Below are 23,566 nucleotides of genomic sequence, written 5' to 3'. Positions count from 1 at the left end.
GGGGCAGCGAGGGGTGGTTTCTCTTCTCTGCTTTCAAACGCGTGTGAAAATCATTATATTAGAACAACGTATACTTCACAAAGCGGGAGGTTTTGCCGAGACCCCGCTCCCCACCTCGTCGAACAGGGAGAACATGTCTTCCAGCAGGTCGGACACGGGGACTTCCAGGAAGGCTGCGAACTCCGAAATGCCGATCGGCTCTCCTCCCTTCACCCTGGCACTTGCTGAGTATTTGTCCAGATCTTTTTCAAGCTTTTCTGGTTTGAGCCTAGACAAAAATAGAGGGAAAGCTTTCTTTTTTAATAAAATGTCAGTATGTAAACACTAGATTTAGTTATAAGACTCACCACAATATTATTTACACAGGTAGCAGCAAGTCAGTTTTCCAGAAAAGGCCTTCTCATTGGAAGGTGTGAGATGGGTTTTGCCCACGTGTCCAGCCAGGTGCCTGTGCCCCGGACACCCATTCCCCTCCCAGGGCGTGTGAGTGGGAAACCCCGTGGGAGACCCCACAAGTGCCAGGCAAGGGTCTGAAGCCTCAGTCTGTTCCCATATGAATATGGGACTAGGAAAGAATTAAGAGATATGGCTATCTAGTTATTCCCATATACACAACCATATATAAGTCAGTTACTCACATATATATACTCAGTATAACCTTTTGAGTCTACTAAGGATCATCGGGTTATGAAGCATGGAACTGAGGTGACAATGTGAACAAAGTGCTCCTACGGCAAGATGCTCTCAGCCCTCTGTCAGGCCCGCGTAAGGGCTGCCGGAGGGCGCCTCGGCTGTGCGGCAGTGCCAGAGCACTGGGAAAGCGCCCGCTGTTTAGCCAGCTAGGAAAGGAGGTGTCCAAGACGTCTGAGACGTCTCCTTCCTCGGGGGAGTTAGGAGAAAACTCTGCCCCTCCAAGTTCTTGCGGTCAAGGCCTGACAGCTGTCAGGGAGACCCGCAGACATCGGGGGGTCTCTGTGTGACGCTGTGCTTCAGAGGTCACGTTCCATGTCCACTCTCACGCTGTGCTTCTGCACCTGGTTAATCTTTTTCTTAAAAGATAAGAATCAGTAGTAGTTACATCAATCTTAATGTCCTTGTCCTTTCTTGACAAGTCTGGAAAAAGTGCTGACCTGTTATGCTCCTTACCTCATCTCGGCTACTTGAAAGTCCCGGGCCCCCATCCCTAGACACGTGATGTACCTGACCCTACCACTGACCACCATCACCTCACCCCACCTGCCCTGCCCCCTGCTGTGTACTCAACAAAAGTCAGAGTGTGCGGACACCTGGGGCCACGGCCGGACTCCGCGCTTTGGTTGGCAGTGACCCTGTCTCTCTGTGTCTGTGTCTTTTATTTCTACAGTTTCTCATCTCCACACCAGCAGAGAGGGGCTCACAGGACTCTGTAGGGCTGGGCCCTATAAGGGCAGGTCTTGCAGGACACAGGGTGGCCTCCTGGGCGCCATCCACACAGACAGCTGATGCCAAGCATTGAGGGATTTAAAGGCACTCTGTAGGCTGAGGCTGAGGTTCGAGAACAGCCAAAGAAAAGCCACAACAAACATCGTCAAGAATTATTTCCGTAGCTCCCTGCCGTGGGAGCCCCACTAGGCCGTGGCAATCGTGGTCCTAGCCAATGCTCAAGGAGGAATCGCCAGGCACTTACCCCAGGCCCCGCACCAGCCTGGCGAATTCTAAAAGGCAAGTGTCAGCCGGGAGACGGAGCTGTCCTTCCGCCAGGGCCAGCTGGCAGTCCTCAAAAGTGTAGTCAGTCACGGAGACGCCCAGGGCTCTGCAAGAGAGGGCAGCACGCCCCGTCAGCCTAGCCCTGCGACGGCCAGCTCCCCCCGCCTCCCCTACTCCCCCCAGTAGCCGCAGATGGCCGTGGGCATGGCTGCGCGTCTGTGGCACAGACAGGGAGTGACCTGCTGACCACCTGCCTGTGCCTGAAGGAGGGCTCAGGGTGATGGGAGGGGATGGCAGAAAAAATGACAGCGGTACCCCCTTCACAGGGCACCAGCTCCCACGTGGGCCTCTCCTGAACCAGCCGTGACAACTGAAATCCCTGCACTGGCCGCTGACCACCTGTTGCTTCTGCTCTGAGGCCACCACCGTGTCGACACCATGGAGCCGTCCGTCCAGGAGAATGTGGGCATTTTAGGAGCTGTTTCCTCCCCCTGTGGAGGCTGGACAGAGGTGGCTTTACCACCCAGTAAACCATGCTTTCACTGAGGTTTCAGGGTTTTTATTTTGTAGCCTACATAAAATATTAAGTCATACACTAAAAAAGAAATGAATATGGGTCCAGGCGGAGGCCAAGGTGAAAGTGAATGCTGTGACTTCAACAGGCTTCCCAGGAACAGGGATTACCCACGGCCGTTAGAGAACTAGGCCCTCTGCATGGAAAAGCCCATCAGGGCTCAGCGGAGCCCTGGACATTCAGAAACAAAATAAACCATCCACGAATAAGGAGAAAAGCAACAGGGAGACCTTTACAAACTGACCTGAAGGAGGAAATGTGCAAAGGTACATCTGACCAACAGACAAGTCCTTTCCAGCTCTGGCCTGCAGGGGTTCCTCATCCAGTGTAAATCCCTGCCCCAGCTTTCTTCCTTCCTGCTGGCACCGAAGGCAATTTGCAGCCACTCCAACAGAACAGTTACCGGCAAGGGAGGAAACAGCTGGAAGTTGATTTTCCTCTTGGAATGAACCTGGGACAAGCCTGGATGAGAGGAATCCCCTGGAAACACAGGCTTGGACCCCCTCCCCACCTGACCCCAGGGTCTGCCTGGCTCTAACCACACATGCAGGCCCCTTTTCTATTTAACTGAGCTGGATGCAGGGGCCAAGGTCAGGCTCCACTTCCCCGGGCCATTCAGGAAAAGCCACTTTCCTCTTTGGGTGGAAGGAGAGGATGGGCATCTGGCCTGCCCTTCTATGGTCCCCACCTGAATGAGGTGCCTCTTGCTCCTGCCTGGAGAAAGGAGGGAGCAGAGGCTTCGGGCAGGAGGTGCAGCACTTATGCCTGCAGCCCTCACATGGGGACCTCTTCCCCAAGCCCTGCAGAGACAAGAGGCTTCTCCTGCAAGCAGCCGTGCAGTGGGCTCAGGGTCACTGGGCTCCCACTGCACTAAAGGCATGCCTGCATTTGCTGTCTGTAGGACTCAGGGTCACGGGCTCCCACTGCACTAAATGCACACCCGCATCTGCTGTCTGCAGGGCTCAGGGTCACGGGCTCCCACTGCACTAAAAGCACACCTGCATCTGCTGTTTGCAGGGCTCAGGGTCACTGGGCTCCCACTGCACTAAATGCGCACCTGCATCTGCTGTTTGCAGGGCTCAGGGTCACGGGCTCCCACTGCACTAAAAGCGCACCTGCATCTGCTGTTTGCAGGGCTCAGGGTCACTGGGCTTCCACTGCACTAAATGCGTACCTGCATCTGCTGTTTGCAGGGCTCAGGGTCACGGGCTCCCACTGCACTAAAGGCACGCCTGCATTTGCTGTCTGCAGGACTCAGGGTCATGGGCTCCCACTGCACTAAAGGTGCACCTGCCTTTGCTGTCTGCAGGACTCAGGGTCATGGGCTCCCACTGCACTAAAGGCGCACCCGCATTTGCTGTGTGCGGGGCTCAGGGTCACTGAGTTCCCACTGCACTAAAGGCACACCCGCATCTGCTGTCTGCAGGGCTCAGGGTCACAGGCTCCCACTGCACTAAAGGCGCACCTGCATTTGCTGTCTGCAGGGCTCAGGGTCACAGGCTCCCACTGCACTAAAGGTGCACCCGCATTTGCTGTGTGCGGGGCTCAGGGTCACTGAGTTCCCACTGCACCAAAGGCGCACCTGCATCTGCTGTCTGCAGGGCTCAGGGTAACAGGCTCCCACTGCACTAAAGGCGCACCCGCATCTGCTGCCTGCACGGCCCCTATTACATGCCTCAAGTGCATCCACTCCTATACTGAAAACCAGCAAGCTGCACGCCCTGTCATCCTGACAGCGATAGGGCCCCTTGGGGAGGGCAGCCCACACTGCAGCCGGCCTCTGACGGAGACCCTCCCTCACCTTCACAGGGGACAGAGATCGTTTCTCTCAGTTGGCACCACTCCGAAGTCAGAACTCAGCCCTTCTACGGAGCTGCATCAGGCTTCATGAAAATAATCTTTTCCTGACTTTTAAATTAAAACACAAAACAAAACAAAACCCCCATTGAGAAATTCCTGTAACGACTGGGCTTTAAAAACTGTCCCTAACACAGGCAAATTGTGGGGGCACGGTGGGTTCTAGGTCAACGTGATAGGGAGTCACACGACATTTCTGGCTGCCCAGTGCATATAAACATTACGTTTAGCACAATTACTGCAGTCTATTAAGTGTGCAATAGTGCTATGTCTAAAAAATGTATATGTCTTAATCTAAAAGTAGTTAATCACTAAAAATGCTATTGATCATCTGGGCCTTCAGCGAACTGTAGTCTTTTTGCTGGTAGACGGTTTTGGCCATGCTGATGGCTGCTGACTGATCAGGGTGGCAGCTGCTGAAGGCCGGGGTGGCTGTGGCAATTTCTTAAAATAAGACCCCAGTAAACTTGGCCGTATGGATTGATTCTGCCTATAATGAAAAATTTCTGCGTAGCATGTGATGCTTTTTGATAGCATGTTACCCACAGTAGAACTTCCTTCAAAATTAGAGTCACTCCTCTCAAACCCTTCTGCTACTTCCCGACTAGGTTTACGTAACATTCGAATCCTTCGCTGCCATCTCAACGTTCCCAGCGTCTTCGCTAGGAGCAGATTCTGTGTGAAGGAACCACTTTCTTTGCTCGTCCATAAGCAGCGATTCCTCACGTGTTCATGTTCTGACCCGAGGCTGCACAATCCAGTTCCACCTCCAGGCTCCACTTCGGATTCTAGTTCTCTTGGGGTTCCCGCCACACCTGCCTTTACTTCCTTCACTGAAGTCTTGAAGCCTTCAAAGGAATGAACCTCTTCCAAACTCCTGCTATTGTTGATATTTTGACCTCCTCCCATGAATCATGAATATTTTTAATGGCATACAGAACAGTGAATCCATTCCAGAGGTTTATGGTATACTTTGTAGCTACAGCCCGAAAAATGTATTTCTGAAATCCTAAGACTTGAAAGTTGTCTCCTTGGCTCCTTGGGCTGTGGGATGGGTGCTGTGTTAGCAGGCATGGAAACAACGTGCATCTCCTTGTTCATTGTTATCAGAGCTCTTGGGTGACCAGGTGCACTGTCAGTGAGCAGTAATATTTTGAAAGGAGTCTTTTTTTCTGACTAGTAGTTCTCAAGAGTGGGCTTAAAATATTCAGTAAGCCATGCTGTAAACAGACATGCTGACATCCAGGCTTTGTTCTTCCAGCTATAGAGCAAGGCCGAGAAGACTGAGCAGGATTCTTAGGGGACGTCCAGAATGGTCCATATGCATCAGCTTCCACGGCAAGTCCCGGCTGCACCAGCACCTAACAAGAGAGCCAGACTGTCTTTGAAGCTTGAAGCCAGGCGTTGACTTTGCCTCTAGCCAGGGACGTCCTAGGTGGTGCCTTCTGCCAGTAGAAGGCTATTTTATCTACACGGAAAATCTGCTGACTAGCAAAACCACCTTCATCAATGGGCTCAGCCAGAACTCGTGGATTGCTTGCTGCAGCTCCTCCGTCAGCACCTGCTGCTTCACTTGCCCTTTCATGTTATGGAGACTAAACCTCACGAACCCACCTCTGCCAGCTTCCAGCTTTTCTTCTGTAGCTGTCTCAGCCTTCACAGAACAGAGTTCGAGCCTTGCTCTGGATTAGGCTTTGGCTTAAGGGGATGTGGTGGCTAGTTTGAGATACTATCTGGACCACAAAAACTTTCTCCACGTCAGCGATAAGGCTGTTTTTTTCTTATGACTTATGTGTTCACTGGAGCAGCACTTTTAATTCCGTCAGGAACTCTCCCTTCACATTCACAACTTGGCTAACCGGCACGCAGCCCGTCTTGGCTCTCGACCTCCCGTCCTCACCAAGTGTAATCATTTCTAGCTTCTGATTTAAAGTGCGAGACAATGGCTCTTCCTTCCAGCTGAGCACTTAGAGGCCACTGTCGGCTTATCAGTTGGACTGACTTCAATACTGCTGTGTCTCGGGGAGAGGAGGGCCTGGGCAGAGGCAATGAGACAGGGGAACGCCAGTTGGTGGGGCAGCCGCACGTGTATCGATTAGCTTCCTCCCATACGGGGGCAGTTCACGGTGCTCTGAAACAATCACAACCGTGAGACCAACGGTCGCTGATCACAGGCTGCCGTAACACGAGCATTGTGAAAAAGTCCGAAATATTGTGAGAATTACCCACATGTGACGTGGAGACACGGAGTGAGCTCATAATACCAAAACGTGACGCAGAGCCACCAAAGTGAGCTCATGGCGCTGGAAAATGGCACTGACAGCCTTGCTCAGCACAGGGATGCCACAAACACAAAGTAATTGTGATGCTCAATAACACGAACCAGGGTGAAGCCGGCGCCCTCATTCCCCTGCTGCCCTGACCAGGCCGTGTGTGCTCAGGAAATGAGAAATCCTGTTAGACAGCTGCTGGAGTTCCCCTTGGGATCATCTGGGAACAGGAGCATCTCATGCTATCCATAGGAAAGAAGGACAAGGACAACTGAGGGGCTGCCCAGGAAGCTCACAGGAGTCGTGGCCCTGCCACATGTGATCCCAGATGGGCCGAGGGACAAGGAGGCCCGGCGGGGAGAACCACCCATGTCACCTCTACCAGCCACACCTGGGCCATCCTCGGCCTCTCCTGATGAGCCCATCCTGGGTGGCACCTCTTTCCAGGCCAACACAGCACGTGTGTCATTCGACTCAGAACCCTGAATGACACAGAGGCCAGCCCCATCCCAGATGAAAACCAGGGTTGGGGAAGGATGTGTACACTCTGCCACTCTGGGGTGCTACCGTCCTTGCAGCGGGCAGGGGAGGAGAATGTGTTCCCGACACTGCCTCCCAGGACTCGCTACGGGAGGGGGAAACCCGCTGGGAGGAGGCACTGCCAGGGTCTCTCTGCTCTTGAACAACTCCACTCCCCGAGTGGGGCAGGCCCCGGAGCCTGAGGCTGTGTCTCCCTCCCACGTTCCTTGGTGAGGGTTTGGCTGACGGCAGCAGACCCTCCAAGGGCCCTGATGTGATGAAACACGGCTCCCAGTATTTGGAGTGGGGTTTTAAGAGAATTCTGAATTACAACAATGGAAATGGGGCCACTTTTGCCCCCTAAAAAACTGTGCAAGATCCTCAGAGTCCGTTTGGAATGGAGGGCTCGTAAGTAATCAGTGAGGCCCATCAGCATCTCTCCTTGAGTGAATGCATTCCCCTGGCTCCCGGCCTGCTCAACTATTTCTATTGTTCAAAGCTGCCTGTGGCGGGGTTGGTGGAGCTTTGGGAGACAAACTGCCACACCCATTTCTACCCTCAGGCACATGCGCTAGGACGGAGGGGGCAGGAACATGGGGGAAAGGGCCACCCAGATGAATCTGCAGGGTGTCAGGTGAGTGTGAACAAAGTGACTCGGAAGTTGGAGCTGGGCACACTCTGACGGGTTCCGCGGTGGCTGCATCTCCCCCGGGCTCTCTGGAGAGGCAAGTTCCCACCAGCCATGCCCAGACCTGCTGCAGCAGGAGCCTATGGGTGGGGCCGGTGGGCCGAGGTTGAGGCAGCTTCCGGGTGGCTCCTGTGGCTCAGGTCTGGCAGCTACCTGCGGGAGGGGAGGCTCCAGCTGGGCTGGACAGAGCCGTGCAGGAGGAAGCACTGGGGTAAACCCAGGTGGGCGGACCTGGCTGCAAGGACAAGTGTGGGGGGAAGGGACGGTGAGGGATGGAAGGTGCTGAGACGGGGAGAGACGGAGAGCGTGTGAGCTGACGGCTCTGCCGGCCACGCAGGGGAGCCTGGGATCACGTGATGCGAGGACACTCCCTCTCTTCCTGTGTGCACAAGGATCGTGTGAGGAGCACCAGTCACCTTACAAGATTAAATGTGCAGCCACCACTCCACCCTGCCAGACGCAGTAAGGGCACTAGGAAGTATCACACAGGCAGGTGAGCAAAGGCAGGCGTGAAGGCCGCCGCACAGCTCTGACGTCCGCCCAGGCCAGTGCCCCGTGGCATGGTTTAGGTGCACAGGAAACACAGGACCTGGGGCGACCAACACCTGCAGGCAGGTCTGGAAGAATCAGTCATGTGTCTTCCAAACATCGGAGGGGGTGAATGCCATCAGATGAGAACAAGGGATGCACAGCACAGGCCAAGCATGCCTCACAGACACGCGTGGGCTGGCTCCCGCGCTTCTGCAAGAACGTCTTTTCCTAGCGCTACTGGCTATTTTAAATACAGAGAGCAACGCTCTGGGAGACGCCCCTCACTCAGTGACGCAGGAAGGAGCTGCTCACTTACTCGGCCATGACTCGCCGCACGTTGCTGGCGTACAGCGCAGGGTTCCTCTTCTCCTCCTCGGAAGGGCTGTACACAGGAAGGAACTGAGCACACAGAGAAGCTGCGTTACTTCCACAGTATCACGAGACACTGACCTCAGCAACACCACAATGACAATCGGGAGTCTGACAAAATTAGGATCTGTCAAAGCAATGACCATTAGAACCATCTTCAAAGCTGTCATGTGCACACACGTGTATGTACACTCACCCCAAAAATGAGGTTTGAACTGCACGTGTGCACCTGAACACAGCCTATGATGCGTGAGCTGCACGTGTACACATGAACGCTCACCACATGATGTGTGAGCTGCACACGTGTGCACCTGAACACTCACTCCACGATGCATACTGCACATGTGTGCACCTGAACATTCACACCGCCAGTGCCCCTTAGGAGCGCCTGCTGCCCACACTGGACAAACTGTTTTATGAAATATTTAAGTTGCATGTGACTCATCTTTCAACACCCTGCTCCCTAACCTCACAGAGGGGCTTATGCCCATTTCTCACAGTTCCGGTTTTGTGGTGGGGACAGCACAGCGCCTCATTCCTAAATTTGGAATAGACTACTGGCAGCTTTGCCACCTCCTGCATTTTGAAATGAAAAGAAATTGTCCAATGAACTTCGTGCCTGAATGGCACTTCCACGGCATTTTAAATGACCACGGCACACAGTGCGCACCACACCATCCCGGATGTCCTTTTCCCTAACACGGAAGATTTGAGAAGACAGGAGCACCCTGAAACCCAGGTTCTCACTGCTGTCTCTCAAAACTCCGTACACAGCCGTGGCTCCACACAGCAACACCAGCATCTTGGGTGAACAACACGAGCAAGGGCAGAGCCATTCTGCAAAGCCATTCAGTTTCTTTCCAACTCCTAAAATTAGAAACCAGCCTGTAACACAGCCGTTAGGGTGCCCTCGGGAACTCAGTCTGTGTTTTGGCCTTGAGGCCTGGCCTGCACCCTCCTGGCCACCATCCATCCAGCCACATAAACCTGTGGCCGTGGGGGCTGCTGCCCGAAGGCCCGGGCCAAGCCCCTTCAGCCCGGTCCTCCGTAATGAGAGCGGCTTGTCCTCTACGGAAGTGAGGAGCTGGGCTGAGAGCCATGCTCATCTGTATATTTTGTAGCATTCTGCAATATTAATTGGAAGGCAGCAAATTGTTTTGTTAAATATTTAAGTTGCATGTGACTCATCTTTCATTTCCAGATTCAAGAAGCACAGATTAATTCCCCTTTTAAACAAAAAAAGAACTACTCCTCATCGGCTTAGATACAATTTTGCAGGCTAGAGGTCATAACTCTTAGAGACCTGGGACAGGCTGAGAAGGGGGATCTTTGACCATGTATTAGACAGAGCATGGTGCTATGACACACTCAGCAGTATTAAATATGTACAGTAAAACTGAAAGCGAAAAAGATCATTCGTTGCATGTGGACTGGCTTCATATGCCCTTAAGCCACAATACCCATCATAAGGAATGGTAGATTTAACAAGTCCTATCTAGCTGGGTGCAGTAGTTCACGCCAGGGATCACAGCACTTTGGAGGGCCGAGGGACGAGGATTGCTTGAGCCCTGGAGTTTGAGACCAACCCTGGGCAACAAAGTGAGGCCCGTCTCTACAAAAGCAAGCAAACAGACGAAAAACAGAACAAAACAAAAAAATTAGCTGGGCACGGTGGCATGTGCCTATGGTCCAATTACATGGGAGGCTGAGGCAGGGAGATCACTTGAGCCCAGGAGGTTGAGGCTGCAGTGAGCCCATCAGTACACATCAGCCTGGGCGACAGAGCAAGACAAACACACACACACACACACACACCCAAAATAAAAAACAAAAACCCAAATCTTATCCAAGCGGTTACTTTACATCAATGTAAAGTAACCAGAGGCTCCTCCTGAGACATGGAAGACAGGAAGCAAGACAGACGACATGTCACATTTCCGAGGCTTATGGGGGCATCCCAGGGAAGCCCTGCATCTGCCCCGTGGAACACTGTATCCATACGAACCTCGATTTCCACTTGATTGTGAAACTGACACAGCGTGAGCCACAGGATTTCCAACCTTAAAAACAGATTGAGCAATGTTGAGCAGACTTACAGCACAGGTTAAGAAGTACATTACTTCCAATTCTGGAGCAAAACCTCCAGACGCGTCCCCTCTAGAAGGCGCTGCCGGGCAGTGAAGGCTCCCGTGGTGGGGGTGCTGTGCCTGCCCAGCCCGAGCCCCAGTGTGAGGCAGGGCCATGGGTGGAAACGCTGCTCTTCTGATTCACCAGCTGCTTGTGTCTTCCGTGTGTCTAGCAAGACGTCATCTCCTGTGTGTTCTCCAGCTCAGGAGACCTTGTGCGGCCCACCCCGTCCCTCCTTGCCATCCCCAGGCAGCACAGGCCCTAAGTCATGCCACCCCTCCAGCCTGGCTCCAGAGTTCCCAACCTCAGAACCGGGTCGCCCTGCCTTTGCTGCAGGAGCTGGAGCAGGAGACGTCCAGAGTTGCATCCGAGGGCCACACTGACGCCCCGACAGACAGCCCACCTCCTCTCGGCCCCAGCCCTGTTTCTGCCCTGTCATGCCCGCCCTAGCCCTAGGCCCCAGGGACCCAGAGCCCCCATTCCCGCAGAGCCCCTTCCCAGCTCTGCTCCCAGCTGGGAGCCTCCACACACCAGCCTGGGAAGCGCTGACTCCAACGCCTTCACCTGAACACACCGGTGGACCCACGTCCTCCCCAACACCTGGGGTGGACCTGCTCCCTCGTGGACTTCCCCTCTCCCTCTGCCCTCCCCTGATGAGCCTGTGACCCCAGGCTGCTTCTCTGTGGCTCCTTCCTGTTTCCATGGGGTTGTTAATCATTACATAACTGATCTTCCGTGTCTGTGCCGGGGAGACAGGGACACTGACTGCAGCGGGGGCTGGCCTCCCACCCGCACTACTCAGTCCCTCCACCTGTGCAGATGGGGTCCCCCCAGACACCCCTAAATCTCCACTTTCCTTACCAGGGGTCACCAGGGGGACGACGGTAATCACTGAGCTGGCAAAGTGGGGAGTGGAACGGAAGACCTGCAGTTCCCTTCCTAATGCTACTGCTGAAGATGTGAAACTTAAGGCCCCCGAACTCAGGAGTGTCAGGACTGGGCCACATCTCACAATGGGCTGAACCTAACAGCTGTCCCACACAGGTTTCACAACTGCAGAAGTGACCAGTGTGCACGGTGGACCCCACGCAGCCCCCATGCGCACACAGAGTAACAGGACGAACAAGACAACACGGCGTCTGACTCACGCTCCAGGTCCTTGCCACGTCCATGTGATGGTGTCCTGGGGAGGAAGGGCAGAGCCAGTCAGCACAGAGCCTGCAGCCAGCACCTGTGCCTATGCCTGCCGGCCTCCCCGCCCCGCCCACCCCGGAGAGCCGCTGTAGCCAGGGAGAAGGGAGGAGAGTGCTAGAACTCCAGCTTCCCAGACCCCCTGAGGACCCAGGACCTGGACTAGCCCCCGCTAGGTCCTGAGGGCCCCGGATGATATAGGCCCCAGACCCACTCCCCTCCAGGTCCTCAGAGTCCCTGATGATACAGGCCCCAGACCCACCCCCCTCCAGGTCCTCAGAGCCCCTGAGGATCCAGGACCCCCTGAGGATCCAGAACCCAGACCCACCCCCCTCCAGGTCCTCAGAGCCCCTGAGACTCCAAGACCCAGAACAGCCCCTGCCAGGTCCTCAGAGCCTCTAAGGACCCAGAGAACCACCTCCTTACAGGCCCCCCAGAGTTCCCCCAAGATCCCCAGGGCCCCCGAGGACCCAGAGCCACCTCTTCAGAGGCTCCCAGAGCCCCCTAGACCTGGGAGAAAGGTCCTCCCTCCCCCCATGCTCTCCCCTCTCCTCACAGGCCTGGGGACACTGATTCCAGCGTGCGCCTGGAAGCCTGGCCCCTCCCACCCCCTGCTCCCTCCAGACGCTCTGCATGATCCCCTGACCACTGTGCACGTGCAGGCTGCCCCTGGGTGCTTTGGAAGCCCCATCTTCAGCCTCAGTGCCGCCGGGAGGAGGCCACACAGCAGGGCCCTGATGGCAGAGGCCCAGACACCGTCATCCCAGGGTAGACACTGCTCCCCTGACAACTAAGCTCAGTGCTTCTGGGAGCATCCAGTAACAGTGTTGCTTTAAACACATTGATGAAACAATCTTAAAAAGTGAACAATCTAGATTTCTGCACACAGATCAGAGTCTGTTATCCTTGGGTTGAATTTTTTGCTCGCAGAAGCTGCATCAAGGTATGGTTTCTGCAGCGGAGGCAGGAAGGGGGCCTTGGCCAGGAACCTGGCTGACAAACGCAAGCTTCAGTAAGAAGGACGAAGCTGTCGGTCGTGTGGCTGCCGGCCCTGACTCCATTTTACTACCGACCATCAGCCCTCAGGGCAGAGTGAAACCCGCAGGCATCGCCAGGACAGGCCCTGGGGCAGAGGGGCTGGAGCCTGGCACCCAGAGGTCACCTGTGTTTCTGCCCCACTGTGTCTGGACCTACGAGGTTTTTTTCAGTGAACTTTCCTTTGCCGTCACAAAGAGGAACTGCTACAGACGGGAATCCCCTGTGACGGGCAGGCCCTCCGCCAGGAACCTGCAGTGAGCCCAGCACCGCGGGCTGTGGGGAACTCCGGTCCTCCTGGGCCGTTTTTATGCTCCAGGAGCCCATGAAGGAGCGAGGATGTGTGGGAGCGACTGCGGCGAAGGGGAGACACAGCTAGCACCAAATGAACGCCCTGAGCTCAGTGGCAGGCTTGCGAGGCAAGGCTGCCAAAGTGGGGAGGGAGATGGAACCGGAAGTTTTCTGAGAATCTGAGAGCACCTGGAGGAAGGTGCGGCTGCCTTACAGGTGTGGAAACAGAGGCAGGATGTGGGCAGGGCAGGGGCTGGGGCGGGGCCGGGGTGGGGCAGGGCCTGGGGCCCCGGTGGGGCTGTGGCCAGGAGCAGGGGTGGAGCTCAGGGCTGGGGTGGGGCGGGGCCTGGGGCAGGGGTGGGGCCCAGGGCTGGGGTGGGGCGGGGCCTGGGGCAGGGGTGGGGCCTAGGGCTGGGGTGGGGCGGGGCCTGGGGCAGGGGCGGGGCCCGGGGCAGGGGTGGGGCCCGGGGCTGGGGCGGGGCCCGGGGCTGGGGCGGGGCGGGGCGGGGTTGGGACGCGGGGATGGGGGACAGAGCCAGGGTAGGCTGAGCCTCCTCTGGAGGCAGCAAGGCCCCATGGGGAACTGCTCTGCGGCCTCATCCAGGCTTTCTTCACCAAGCTGGGGTCCACCACCTTCACCCCAGGAGCTCTTGACCTCTAACATCTTCTTAATTTTGTTCTCTTAAACCAAGCAAAACCTGGGCACTAAATGATAAGACCCCCGAAACGACAAAGCCACTTCCTTTCTCTCCAGCTGCCTCCGCCTTCCAGAACTTAAATGTTCTGAATGTTTCAACATCCTGAACTAGGCACTGAGAGCTGCTGGGCCCTGGCCGGTGGTGTGGGGTGGCGGTCCCTCTCCAAAATGTCAGGTTTGGCCACACAGAGGAAAGGGCAGCTGCTTCAGGACCTATGGAAGCAGGGCTCTGTGTGGATATTGGGACCGCTGTGGAATCACAGGGTTGATCAGGGACACGTGCATAGAACAGGCCGCCCTTGGGGACACGTGCTGAGCCCAGGGCCGGGCCCATCCTGCCCTCTCCAGCGCCGAGGCTGGTGCCGTGGCGTAGATGAAGCATGCAGGGAGACGGTGACACAAGTGCACGGAGGCAGCTCGCAGTTCCCATTCCCCGAGAATTCACCTGGAAGCTGGCCCCAGGAGAACACAACTCACCAGTTTATTTGGATATCGTAAAACCACAGGCTGGACGGGAGCTCCGGGGATGAAGGCACCTGCCGGGAAAGGAACAATGGTGTTGCCCATGGCAGCCTGTGCAGGATGGCGTCTGCTGCGTTTCCCATGCTGCTCTTGGGCTAACAAGCAGCTTTTCTGTCTAGGCCTTCCTGGTCAGCAAGGTCACTCCACGCCTGGACTATCTCAACATCTGCAATGGCTGTAAACATCCAGCACCACAGCACGGATGGGCGGGAAACTCACCAGGAGCACTGCCCGGCCGAGGGGCACTTTCTATTAGAGCAGCATGCACAAGCTAGAAGGCGTCTGTGGGAAGTGGGGGTCCTCCAGGTGTCTGCACCTTGAGGTCCTCATCACCGGCCATGCCCATCCATGTGATGGAGTTAGGGTCAGTCCCCACCAGGCACACACATGTGCCTCAGGGCTCCACCTGCCGCCCTCACCCGGCCCTGGGGCTCAGCTGGAAGGACAGGAGGATTGGGTCACAGCTGTGGCCGGACCTGCCTGGGACCTGTCTCTCTTTCTGAGCGGCTGTCACCTGACAGGCTCTCAAGAAACCAGGAGGAGCCCCAGGGAGGCTCAAGAACTTCCCTGTTCACACTGGAATTATGGCTGCACCCAGCAGCCGCTCCGCCTTCCCACTGGCCAGAGTTGTGCCCTTTCGAGCTAGAACAAGGCACCACAGACTGTGGATTCTGTTTCTATGTTAAATTCTATTGACAGCTCTATTTAAAGACTTTTTTTAAACTGGAAAACTCAGGCATCAGAAGTACTCAAGTTTTAGAAAAGGATAAGTGGTGTGAGGAGCACTCCGCTGCCCGGCGACCTGAGGCCACGCTCCCTGCCCGGCGACCTGAGGGCACGCTCCCTGCCAGGCGACCTGAGGCCACGCTCCCTGCCAGGCGACCTGAGGGCACGCTTCCTGCCTGATGACCTGAGGGCACGCTTCCTGCCAGGCGACCTGAGGGCACGCTCCCTGCCAGGCGACCTGAGGCCACGCTTCCTGCCTGATGACCTGAGGGCACGCTCCCTGCCAGGCGACCTGAGGGCACGCTTCCTGCCTGATGACCTGAGGGCACGCTCCCTGCCAGGCGACCTGAGGGCACGCTCCCTGTCAGGCGACCTGAGGCCACGCTCCCTGCCAGGCGACCTGAGGCCACACTCCCTGCCAGGCGACCTGAGGGCACGCTCCCTGCCAGGCGACCTGAGGGCACGCTCCCTGCCAGGCGACCTGAGGGCACGCTTCCTGCCTGATGACCTGAGGGCATGCTCCCTGCCAGGCGACCTGAGGGCACGCTCCCTGCCAGGCGACCTGAGGACACGCTTCCTGCCTGATGACCTGAGGGCACGCTCCCTGCCCGGCGACCTGAGGGCATACTGGCAGATCCCCAGGCAGCACCTTCTTCCCAGGCTGCCAGTGAGGGCCACAGTGGCGTCAGGAATTGGTCCTGGCTGCGGGATTCTGCACCACTCTGGGAGAATGGAGCCCTTACTTGCCCAGGGGCTGCAGGAGCGTCTGTCCCTAGGCCGATTCTCCTTTCACGGTGGCCTGAGGCGAGGCCAGTGTCAGGGCTGTGACCCTGAGCTGATGGCCCAACCTGCTTGGCTTTCACCCCGTGCAGGATGTCTACCTGCAGCCCTGGTGTCTAGCCGGCACCCTGAGTCCCTAGGCCTGTGTGCCGTGGCTTCCCCTGTGAGTCCCTAGGCCTGTGTGCCATGGCTTCCCCTGTGAGTCCCTAGGCTGTGTGCCGTGGCTTCCCCTGTGAGTCCCTAGGCCTGTGTGCCATGGCTTCCCCCCCGTGTCCAGTGCTGGGCTGCCCCTTCCCTGCTGTGGGCTCAGCAGCACACAGGAGTGAGCTCACGTGGTTCACCCAGCACTTCTGTGCGCCCAGGATGGGTGGCTGTGTCAGGGGAGGTGGAGGATGGCAGGGCTGGCACAGACCCAGGCTCAAGCCCCAGCTTCCATGCCCAACAGCCGAGCCCAAGCCCCCGCGACGTGCAGTGCGAAGATAGTCCTCACTGCCTCGGTCTGAGCCCAGGAGACGCATGGAGAGCTGGGACTGGCTGCAGTGATAGCAGCTTTGCTGCTGCAGCTCAACAGCCGTCTCGACCATGTGTCAAGGGGACATCACAGAAACTCAGTAAGATGCAAAGGAAACCTCAACACCCTGGGGACCTCTCAGGAAAGTCCCCAAGAGCACAGAAACCTCCCATGAGCCTGAAAGGTCAGTGACTTCACAGAAACCCTGGTGGGAAAGCCTGCTGGGGTTTCTGGTCCCAAGTGTCCCAGGGGCCCCTGAGGGTCAGCGGCATCCAGACCCCGCCGGCACCGTGCACTCTGGGCAGACTGCACAAGGGCCAGCCTGGGAGAAACCAAGATGAGGGCGTCTGAGCCCAGGGCTTCTCAACATGGGAACAAGGATGAAGGGAGGACGCGCAGGCTTCTGACTGCACAGAAACCTCCATATTCACACACAGCTTGTGCTTGGCATGGGTCTAATTTTACTAGTTGCAATGATGAGGCTGGGAGACGGCTCAGCAGAGACCCCTGAGGCCCCCCAAGAGGGCCATCACCCCTTATTCACCCCAACCATCCCCACAGTCTACCCCACAGGGAGAAACAGTCCACCATGGCCCAGGGAGAGCCGTGTCCATGTCTGCTTACAGCCAGTAAAAGGAAGCTGCTGTGGCCCAGGGACAGCTGCATCCGCATCTGGGCACAGCCCGCACAGGAGCCTGCGTGGCCCGGGACAGCTGCGTCTGCTGCCGGCAGCCACACTCGCAGGCCTGGCGTCCGCATCCTTGGGCAGTTGGTGGTGTTCCTGGGCCCCCGCCACATCCCAGTGCCTTCTTGCTGTCCTTGCTCTGCTCTGAGAGCTCAGTGTTGGTGGGTAGGTGGGGTGCGGGCACGTGGAGGGTGTGGGCCCAGCACCTTCCAGGAGGGGCCCAGGGGCACCCAGCCAGCGGATCCTGCTATAGTGCCCTCTGACAAGGAGGGTGAGTGTGGCACTGGAGAGGAAGGCCCTGCATGGGCCTGTTTCAGGTGCAGCTCAATCCCTGCAGAGCCCTGAGGGTCCCGGCCCTGCTGAAACCCACTACATCCAGCAGATGTCCTGGGGCTCTGCTGAGCTCTGTCACCCCCACCTCAGAGGCGGCCAAGGCCAGGGTCAGAACAGGGAGCCTCAGGTGGACAGTGCAATGCAGACGGGAGACACTCAGGAGAAAGAAGGCGTCCGGGCCCAGGAGGAGCCTGGCGGAGCTCCAGGAGCAGGAGGCTGGAGACTGGGCCCGATGCCGGAAGGTCTCTAGGGATGAAGGCGGGGAGTTGGCAGTGCCCAAAGAGGGGTGACCCCAGCAATGTGACCCCAACATGAGGCAATGTGATGGAAGGTAGAGGGAGGGGCCTGAGTTGGGGAGGCGCCGTGGAGCTGTGGGAGTCTGAGCCCGGGACCCCAGACAGGTTGTGGGTGCCTCTGGTGTCAGGTTCAAGGCGGGAGACCCCCACGGCTCCGGAGGGCTGCACCTTGAGGTGTCAGGATCACGCAGCATAGGCCAATTTCACCTCAAAACAGGAGGATCCAAACCTGCCTAAAAAGCACCCAGCTAGGATGAGCGAGGGCTACAAGATTCCCAACACATGGCTCAATGCCGCCAGAGCCCCGCGCCCGAGGGTGACATTTGGAACTCATGGCTGGACCCGCTGGAAACGGAGACGGGGACGGGATCCAGCCGCCGTGTGGTCTCCACAGACGCTGTGGAACCCACCTGCGGAACAGCGAGCGCCCTTCCAGGGCGGCACACAGAGAGCTCCCGCCGGGCACTGTTGCCACTCCCCTCGGTTTTGTGATATGCGTTGAGAGGTGCGCACACGCCCTCCTCACGTCTACACCAGGGCCGCCAGCTCCACAGGGCAAGGCCACAGCCCTTCCCGGGGGCCTCCCCACAGGCACGAGGCTCCCCTCCCCAGGAACACCTGCCCTTTAGATAGGCCCTGCAGTGACCCCAGCCCCACACCCGCCATGGAGAAGACCTGACCTGCCTGCCAGCTGTTTTCTGCCTGGGGCCCTGGAGACACGGCCTGCTTTCAGCCCTCACCAAGGCTGCCCATGTCGTGGTCCTGGCTCACAGGCTGTGCTCGGGCACGGGCCCAGTGTGGTGGGGCACGTGAATTCTTGGTCACTGGGTGTCACCTCCACCCTCTACGTCTCTGGTTCTGAAGGACTCAGAACCACATGTGGCGAAGACAATGGAACAGGAAGACCCGGCACCTTCCACTGAGCTGCACTTTGAACTTCCGCTAGTGACACCTGCCACCTGCCTGCCGCGCCGAGGAGGGTGGAGGACGAAGGCACGCACAACTGAGCAGGAGAGGATGGCCACAGGCCCGGAACCACATGGTCCACACAGGCAAGCGACTACACACTTCCTCTACCCAGCTCCCAGAAAAGCCTGGATACTCAGGCTGTGTGGCCCCAGAGGCAGGGCAGCCGGTACCAGCCCAGTACCAGTCCGAGCAAGGTGCTGGCTTCTCCACGTGACTTGGGCCCAACCCCCGGGAACAGGTCTGCATACCCCAGGCACGGACACAGTTCATGAGAGCCACCACTTTCTAAAGTCGCCCAAGGGAGACGACAGGATCCGGATGGACTGTCTGACATGCCCAAGGATGTGCAAAATTCCAAGCAGACTCAGCAGAAAGAATGGTGGGCTGTTGCCTGCTCATTGCAATGTTTCGCATGTAAGGGGTGGAGACCCCAACACTAGACCCGGGTGGCCACTGCAGGAGAGACCCAAGTTCACACGCGTTTGAGTCCCCCTCCTCAGGGAGAAAGAGCGCTGTCTAACTGGGAACTTGGGAAGCCGAGGACGTGCAGATCTAAACACGGCTCACAGGGATTTGCACCTGGGATCCCCAGGAGTGGTGGGGAGCAAGCTGCAGGCCCAGAAGGGTGCCCTGAGCCATTCAAAGGCAAGGAGGCCCCTTCTGGACCCAGGACCCCCCAGCCTAGATCTCTAAGCAGACGCAAACCTTTATCTCTACCACCCTGGACATGACCTGAAACCCTGACTTCTCCATCCTCCTGCAAACATGATAATCCTCGACTCAAATTCTAACATTTATTTTGTGACTTTTCTTAGAAACACCTCTAAGAACCCCAGCATACAGGAGAAAAACAGAAACTGTTCTTATTTGCACAACACATTATTTAAAAACATCACTTGAATATTTTCCTTTTCTCTAGGAGAAAAATAAACAATTAAAACCACATACCAGGTTTGAAGGTAATTAGGCAGGTCCTGTTCGTACAAGTTCCTTCTGGAAAAATCATTATCTTGAAGTAGGAGAAAGAAAAAGATCAGCATTAAACTACATAAGTCTAATTCAGAACTTACAGGTGCCAATCTTCACAATATATTTTCTTGGCTGCTGACACAAGTTAGATTCTGTAATCATATTCAGTATCTAAATTATTAAAACGCATTATGGGAGCGTACACTGATTTCCGCTCTACTGGTTTTACTGAAGTGCAGCAGCAGTGGAAATACGCAAACAGCATCTGCCTTCTTCAACCACAGCTCCTGGAAAGCAGGGAGATCTCGGTGCCCACCTTTCAGCCCCTGTGAGAAGCAGGTGCGCTAAATAGAACGCACACTTAGCACAGCAGAAGCACCCCTCGGGGGAGCAGTGCTCGTTCTCATCAGGAAGAAGGGACGAGAACAAGGACACGCGATGGGAGGGCCTGGCTGACGGACCCCAGCAGCGCGCTCAGCGAGCTGAGCCCCAGTCAGGCAGTGCCCTCCACACCGCGGCTCCGACTCCTCTGAATCACGCTGACCTGCAGCAGCAGAAATTGCACTCAGACTTGCAGCCCCTCAGGCTGCTTCAGTTCTGCACCCCAAAAGGAAGGCAGACCTCAGGCGGGCCAGCGGGGGTGCACCCAGACCTCAGGCGGGCCAGCGGGGGTGCACCCAGACCTCAGGCGGGCCAGCGGGGGTGCACCCAGACCTCAGGTGGGCCAGTGGGGGTCCACCCAGACCTCATGTGTGCCAGTGGGGGCCCACCCTGGCAAGCCCAGGGCCAGGCAGGCCAACTGGGTAAAGGAGGAGGCAGTCTGTGCTTGTGGGGGCAGAGCTGGGGCACCCTCGAAGTCACGGCCTCCGCAAGCAGCTACCCCCAGCCAGACCCCACAAAGGTTCCTGAGCAACCAGATCCCAGACAGTTCTGTGAAATTTCCAGCCTCTAATGTTGGCTCAGTTAAAGAAGAAAAAGAGAGCGCCCAGGCTAACGTCAGCTGCACTGCCCTTACAGCTGGGTCAGGGCTTCTGAATGATGGCTGGGAACCAGCACACAGACCAGCAAATTTACTCCAGGACCTTCAGAACCACCCGATACACATGAGGCTGACACACCAAACCCAAAACCGTACCACACCAGGAGGGTGGATTAGCAATGCTCTGCCCGAGTCAGAACTTATGCTCAAAAACGATGATTCAAGAAGCTGACGTGTGTTTGAGAGCTGTTTTTCCTTGCTTTAAATTTCAGGCACCGAAACCAAATGCGCCTGACAGCACCGTCTTGAGCTCACGTACTCACTAAAAGAGAACTGGAATCCAGCCCCAGAGGAAGGGCCCCGGTTTCCTCTTTCTCCCCATTCTCGAGGTTCACATCTTTTGGAATAAAACCACCAAAACACAATCAAGACTGCCTTACCTGCGGCCACTTTCCGTTGGACTGTGCCCGTCTCTTGATTTCTTCTACTGTTTTCCTGCGAGAATCCTGGTCTGACCGGGACACGAACACAGGCCGTATGTACCGGATCAGAGCTGGAAGAGAGGAGGGGAGGCAGATCACATGGAATGCACGTCTCCTGCCAGGCAGCGCCGGGGAACAAGAGGGCCCCTGCATGGTGCCCAGGGGGGCGGGAACCCCAGATACCCCAGGGCTGTACCATGGGCGGGCTGAATCCCTGCCTGAGGGACTGGGAACAGCACCCAGCCTGCCCAAGTATGCAACAGCAGGAAGCCCTGCCACCTGGGTGCCAAAAGTAACAAAAACCACGTCCACGGCACCCACTGAGGACACGAAGCACAGAACAAAAACCAAGTCCATGGCAGCCACTGAGCACAGAACGGAGTCAAGGAAAGACGATCGCCAGGAAGCAGAAAGTCTTCTGTACCGGTTTTAACAGAAGACAGGGTCGAAGGTGCCAGGTCCCGTGGCTTGGACCCCGCCCACCCTGTGTGGGTGAGCTGCACCCCTAAAGGATGAGCTGAAGTCCTCACTCCTGGTATCATGAGTGGGACCTCGTTTAGAAACAGGTGACAGCAGACGGTGAAGCTAAGGTCTAGGATGAGGGTCCTCATGGGAAGATGAGACAGAGATGGGTAGAGAAGGCCAAGGATGAAGGAGGCGCTGGAGCGACATGGCCGTGGCCCCCGGGGAGCTGGGGAGGCTGAGGGAGCTTTCAGAAGAGCCCAGTGCTGCCAGCACCTTCATCTGGGGCTTCTGCTTCCAGACGGTGGGAGCACACGTTCCTGTCGTTCTGGGCCACCAGCCGTGTGGGGCTTTGTAGAGCAGCCCCGGTTCTAACCACTGCCCCCCACAGCCTCCTGGTAGGTGCAGGGTCGGGGTACCAGGGACCCTGCCATGAAGGCTGGTGCTTGGTCAACCAGGGCACACGGTCACGGCACCGGTCCTTCTGCAAGAGGATTTGAACGTGGCAACCAACTTCTCAGAAGAGAAAGTTTGAAGACTTGACAATCAGACTATCCCTGAGTGGGGCTTCCTTCTTGAGGATGGTGAGCCGGATCCACGCTCGGTCCCCCAGACCCACTGAGGGAGTCTTCTGACCCCACCACGGGCTCCCAGGCTGCTGCAGGTCACCCCACCTCTCCACCCCAGGTCAGCTTCCAGTCTCTTTTCTTAGTGTTTTTATTACTTGTAAGGAGTAGCACTTTATGACTTTAATTCTTTCTTGGAGGTTCTTTCCTCCAAGAGCAAACAGAGAATTAAAGCCAAAAAAAGAAAGTTCCTTCTATCCTGTGATTACCTGCTGGGTCTGAGGACCCTTCTGTAAAATCAAAGACACACGGGGTCTTAGTGGTCTTTCCTCTGACTTCAGTCATTTTGCTTTTTCATGATTCCCGGAGCCGTTTCATCCTTACCCATCGATTATTCCCGACTCTGCTAAAAAGGACTAAAGAAGGAAAGGGCAGAATGACGGAGCCGCCTCGTGGCCCTGACTGCGTGGTCTTTCAGTGCCCCCTGTTTTGCCCAAAGCATCCCATGGTCTTCCCAAGGGCGCACCGGGCCTGGAGATCTCACTCTGCCACCTTTGCAATCTCGTCAGCTGGTCTGTTTCATGAACAGAGTTGAGATTTCAGAAGTGTCTATACAGCAAAGAAAAGAGGAGTGGCGTGGGGGAATTTCTCCACACTCAGATGCGTTCAGGGGTCCACATGCGGGGTGCGGGGGTGACATGTGCATCCGAGAGAAGCCTTGGGCCGTGCACCTTCAGCTGGGCTGCTGGTGTGCGTTTCACACTCCAGCACTGAGAACTGGGCGGCGCTGAGGGCAAGGAGCTGCAGCTCCTCCCTGGGGGCCCTGGGGAGGGAAGGGCGTCACCACACCATCCGCACAGCCACACTGGGACTAGTGCATTTTGCCAGCAGGAACGTGACAGTGTTCTGCTGTCTTCTGGGCATTTGAACCTCCAACTTTCCTTGACAAGGTTTGTGAATGGACAGATATGAAGGTCACTGAAACTAATACCGTGAAAATGAAAAAAAATCCACTGGGTTGGTCACTCTACTTGGTATTGATACATCTGAAAATGAAAACATTTTGAACACTTTCAACGTGCATCTCGTCAACGAAGTTGTCAGCTGTCAGAGGGTCCATGACAGGAACCAGAAGTTGCCACAAGCCAGGACCAGGTGAGATGTCTCTGGGCTGGAGCCTGGGGGAGATGTCTCTGAGCTAGGAACTGAGGAAGACGTCTCCGAGTTGGAGCCTGGAGGAGACAGACGTCTCTGAATTGGAGTTTAAGGGAGACATCTCTGCGCTGGAACCCAGTGCCCAAACACTCCTGCATGCCGGCAATCTCCACGGGGAGGCACCAAGGGGCACAGGGAGATGTCTCTGAGCTGGAGGCTGGGGGAGATGTCTCTGAGCTGGAGGCTGGGGGAGATGTCTCTGAGCTGGAGCCTGGGGAGATGTCTCTGAGCTGGAG

General features: G+C 56.6%; 1 protein-coding gene across 1 annotated transcript in view; it reads right to left on the bottom strand.

The window, feature by feature from the left end:
- LPCAT1 (lysophosphatidylcholine acyltransferase 1) overlaps positions 1-23,566 on the bottom strand; it is a 66,347-nt gene that overhangs the window by 11,425 nt on the left and 31,356 nt on the right. Inside the window, exons 4-11 of the mRNA XM_032279149.1 lie at positions 21,046-21,158; positions 19,606-19,666; positions 14,313-14,371; positions 11,770-11,804; positions 10,500-10,554; positions 8,442-8,524; positions 1,667-1,792; positions 115-268 (exon numbers count right to left, since the gene is read on the bottom strand). Of these exons, the coding sequence (XP_032135040.1) occupies positions 115-268; positions 1,667-1,792; positions 8,442-8,524; positions 10,500-10,554; positions 11,770-11,804; positions 14,313-14,371; positions 19,606-19,666; positions 21,046-21,158 (686 nt within the window). The remainder of the gene's footprint in view (positions 1-114; positions 269-1,666; positions 1,793-8,441; positions 8,525-10,499; positions 10,555-11,769; positions 11,805-14,312; positions 14,372-19,605; positions 19,667-21,045; positions 21,159-23,566) is intronic.

This window comes from Sapajus apella, unplaced genomic scaffold (genome assembly GCF_009761245.1).
Source record: "Sapajus apella isolate SASKATOON/1434 unplaced genomic scaffold, GSC_monkey_1.0 scaffold11, whole genome shotgun sequence".
Classification (NCBI taxonomy): Eukaryota; Metazoa; Chordata; class Mammalia; order Primates; family Cebidae; genus Sapajus; species Sapajus apella.
The sequence above is the reverse complement of the archived record's forward strand: the minus strand, read 5'-3'. Positions and strand labels throughout refer to the sequence as shown.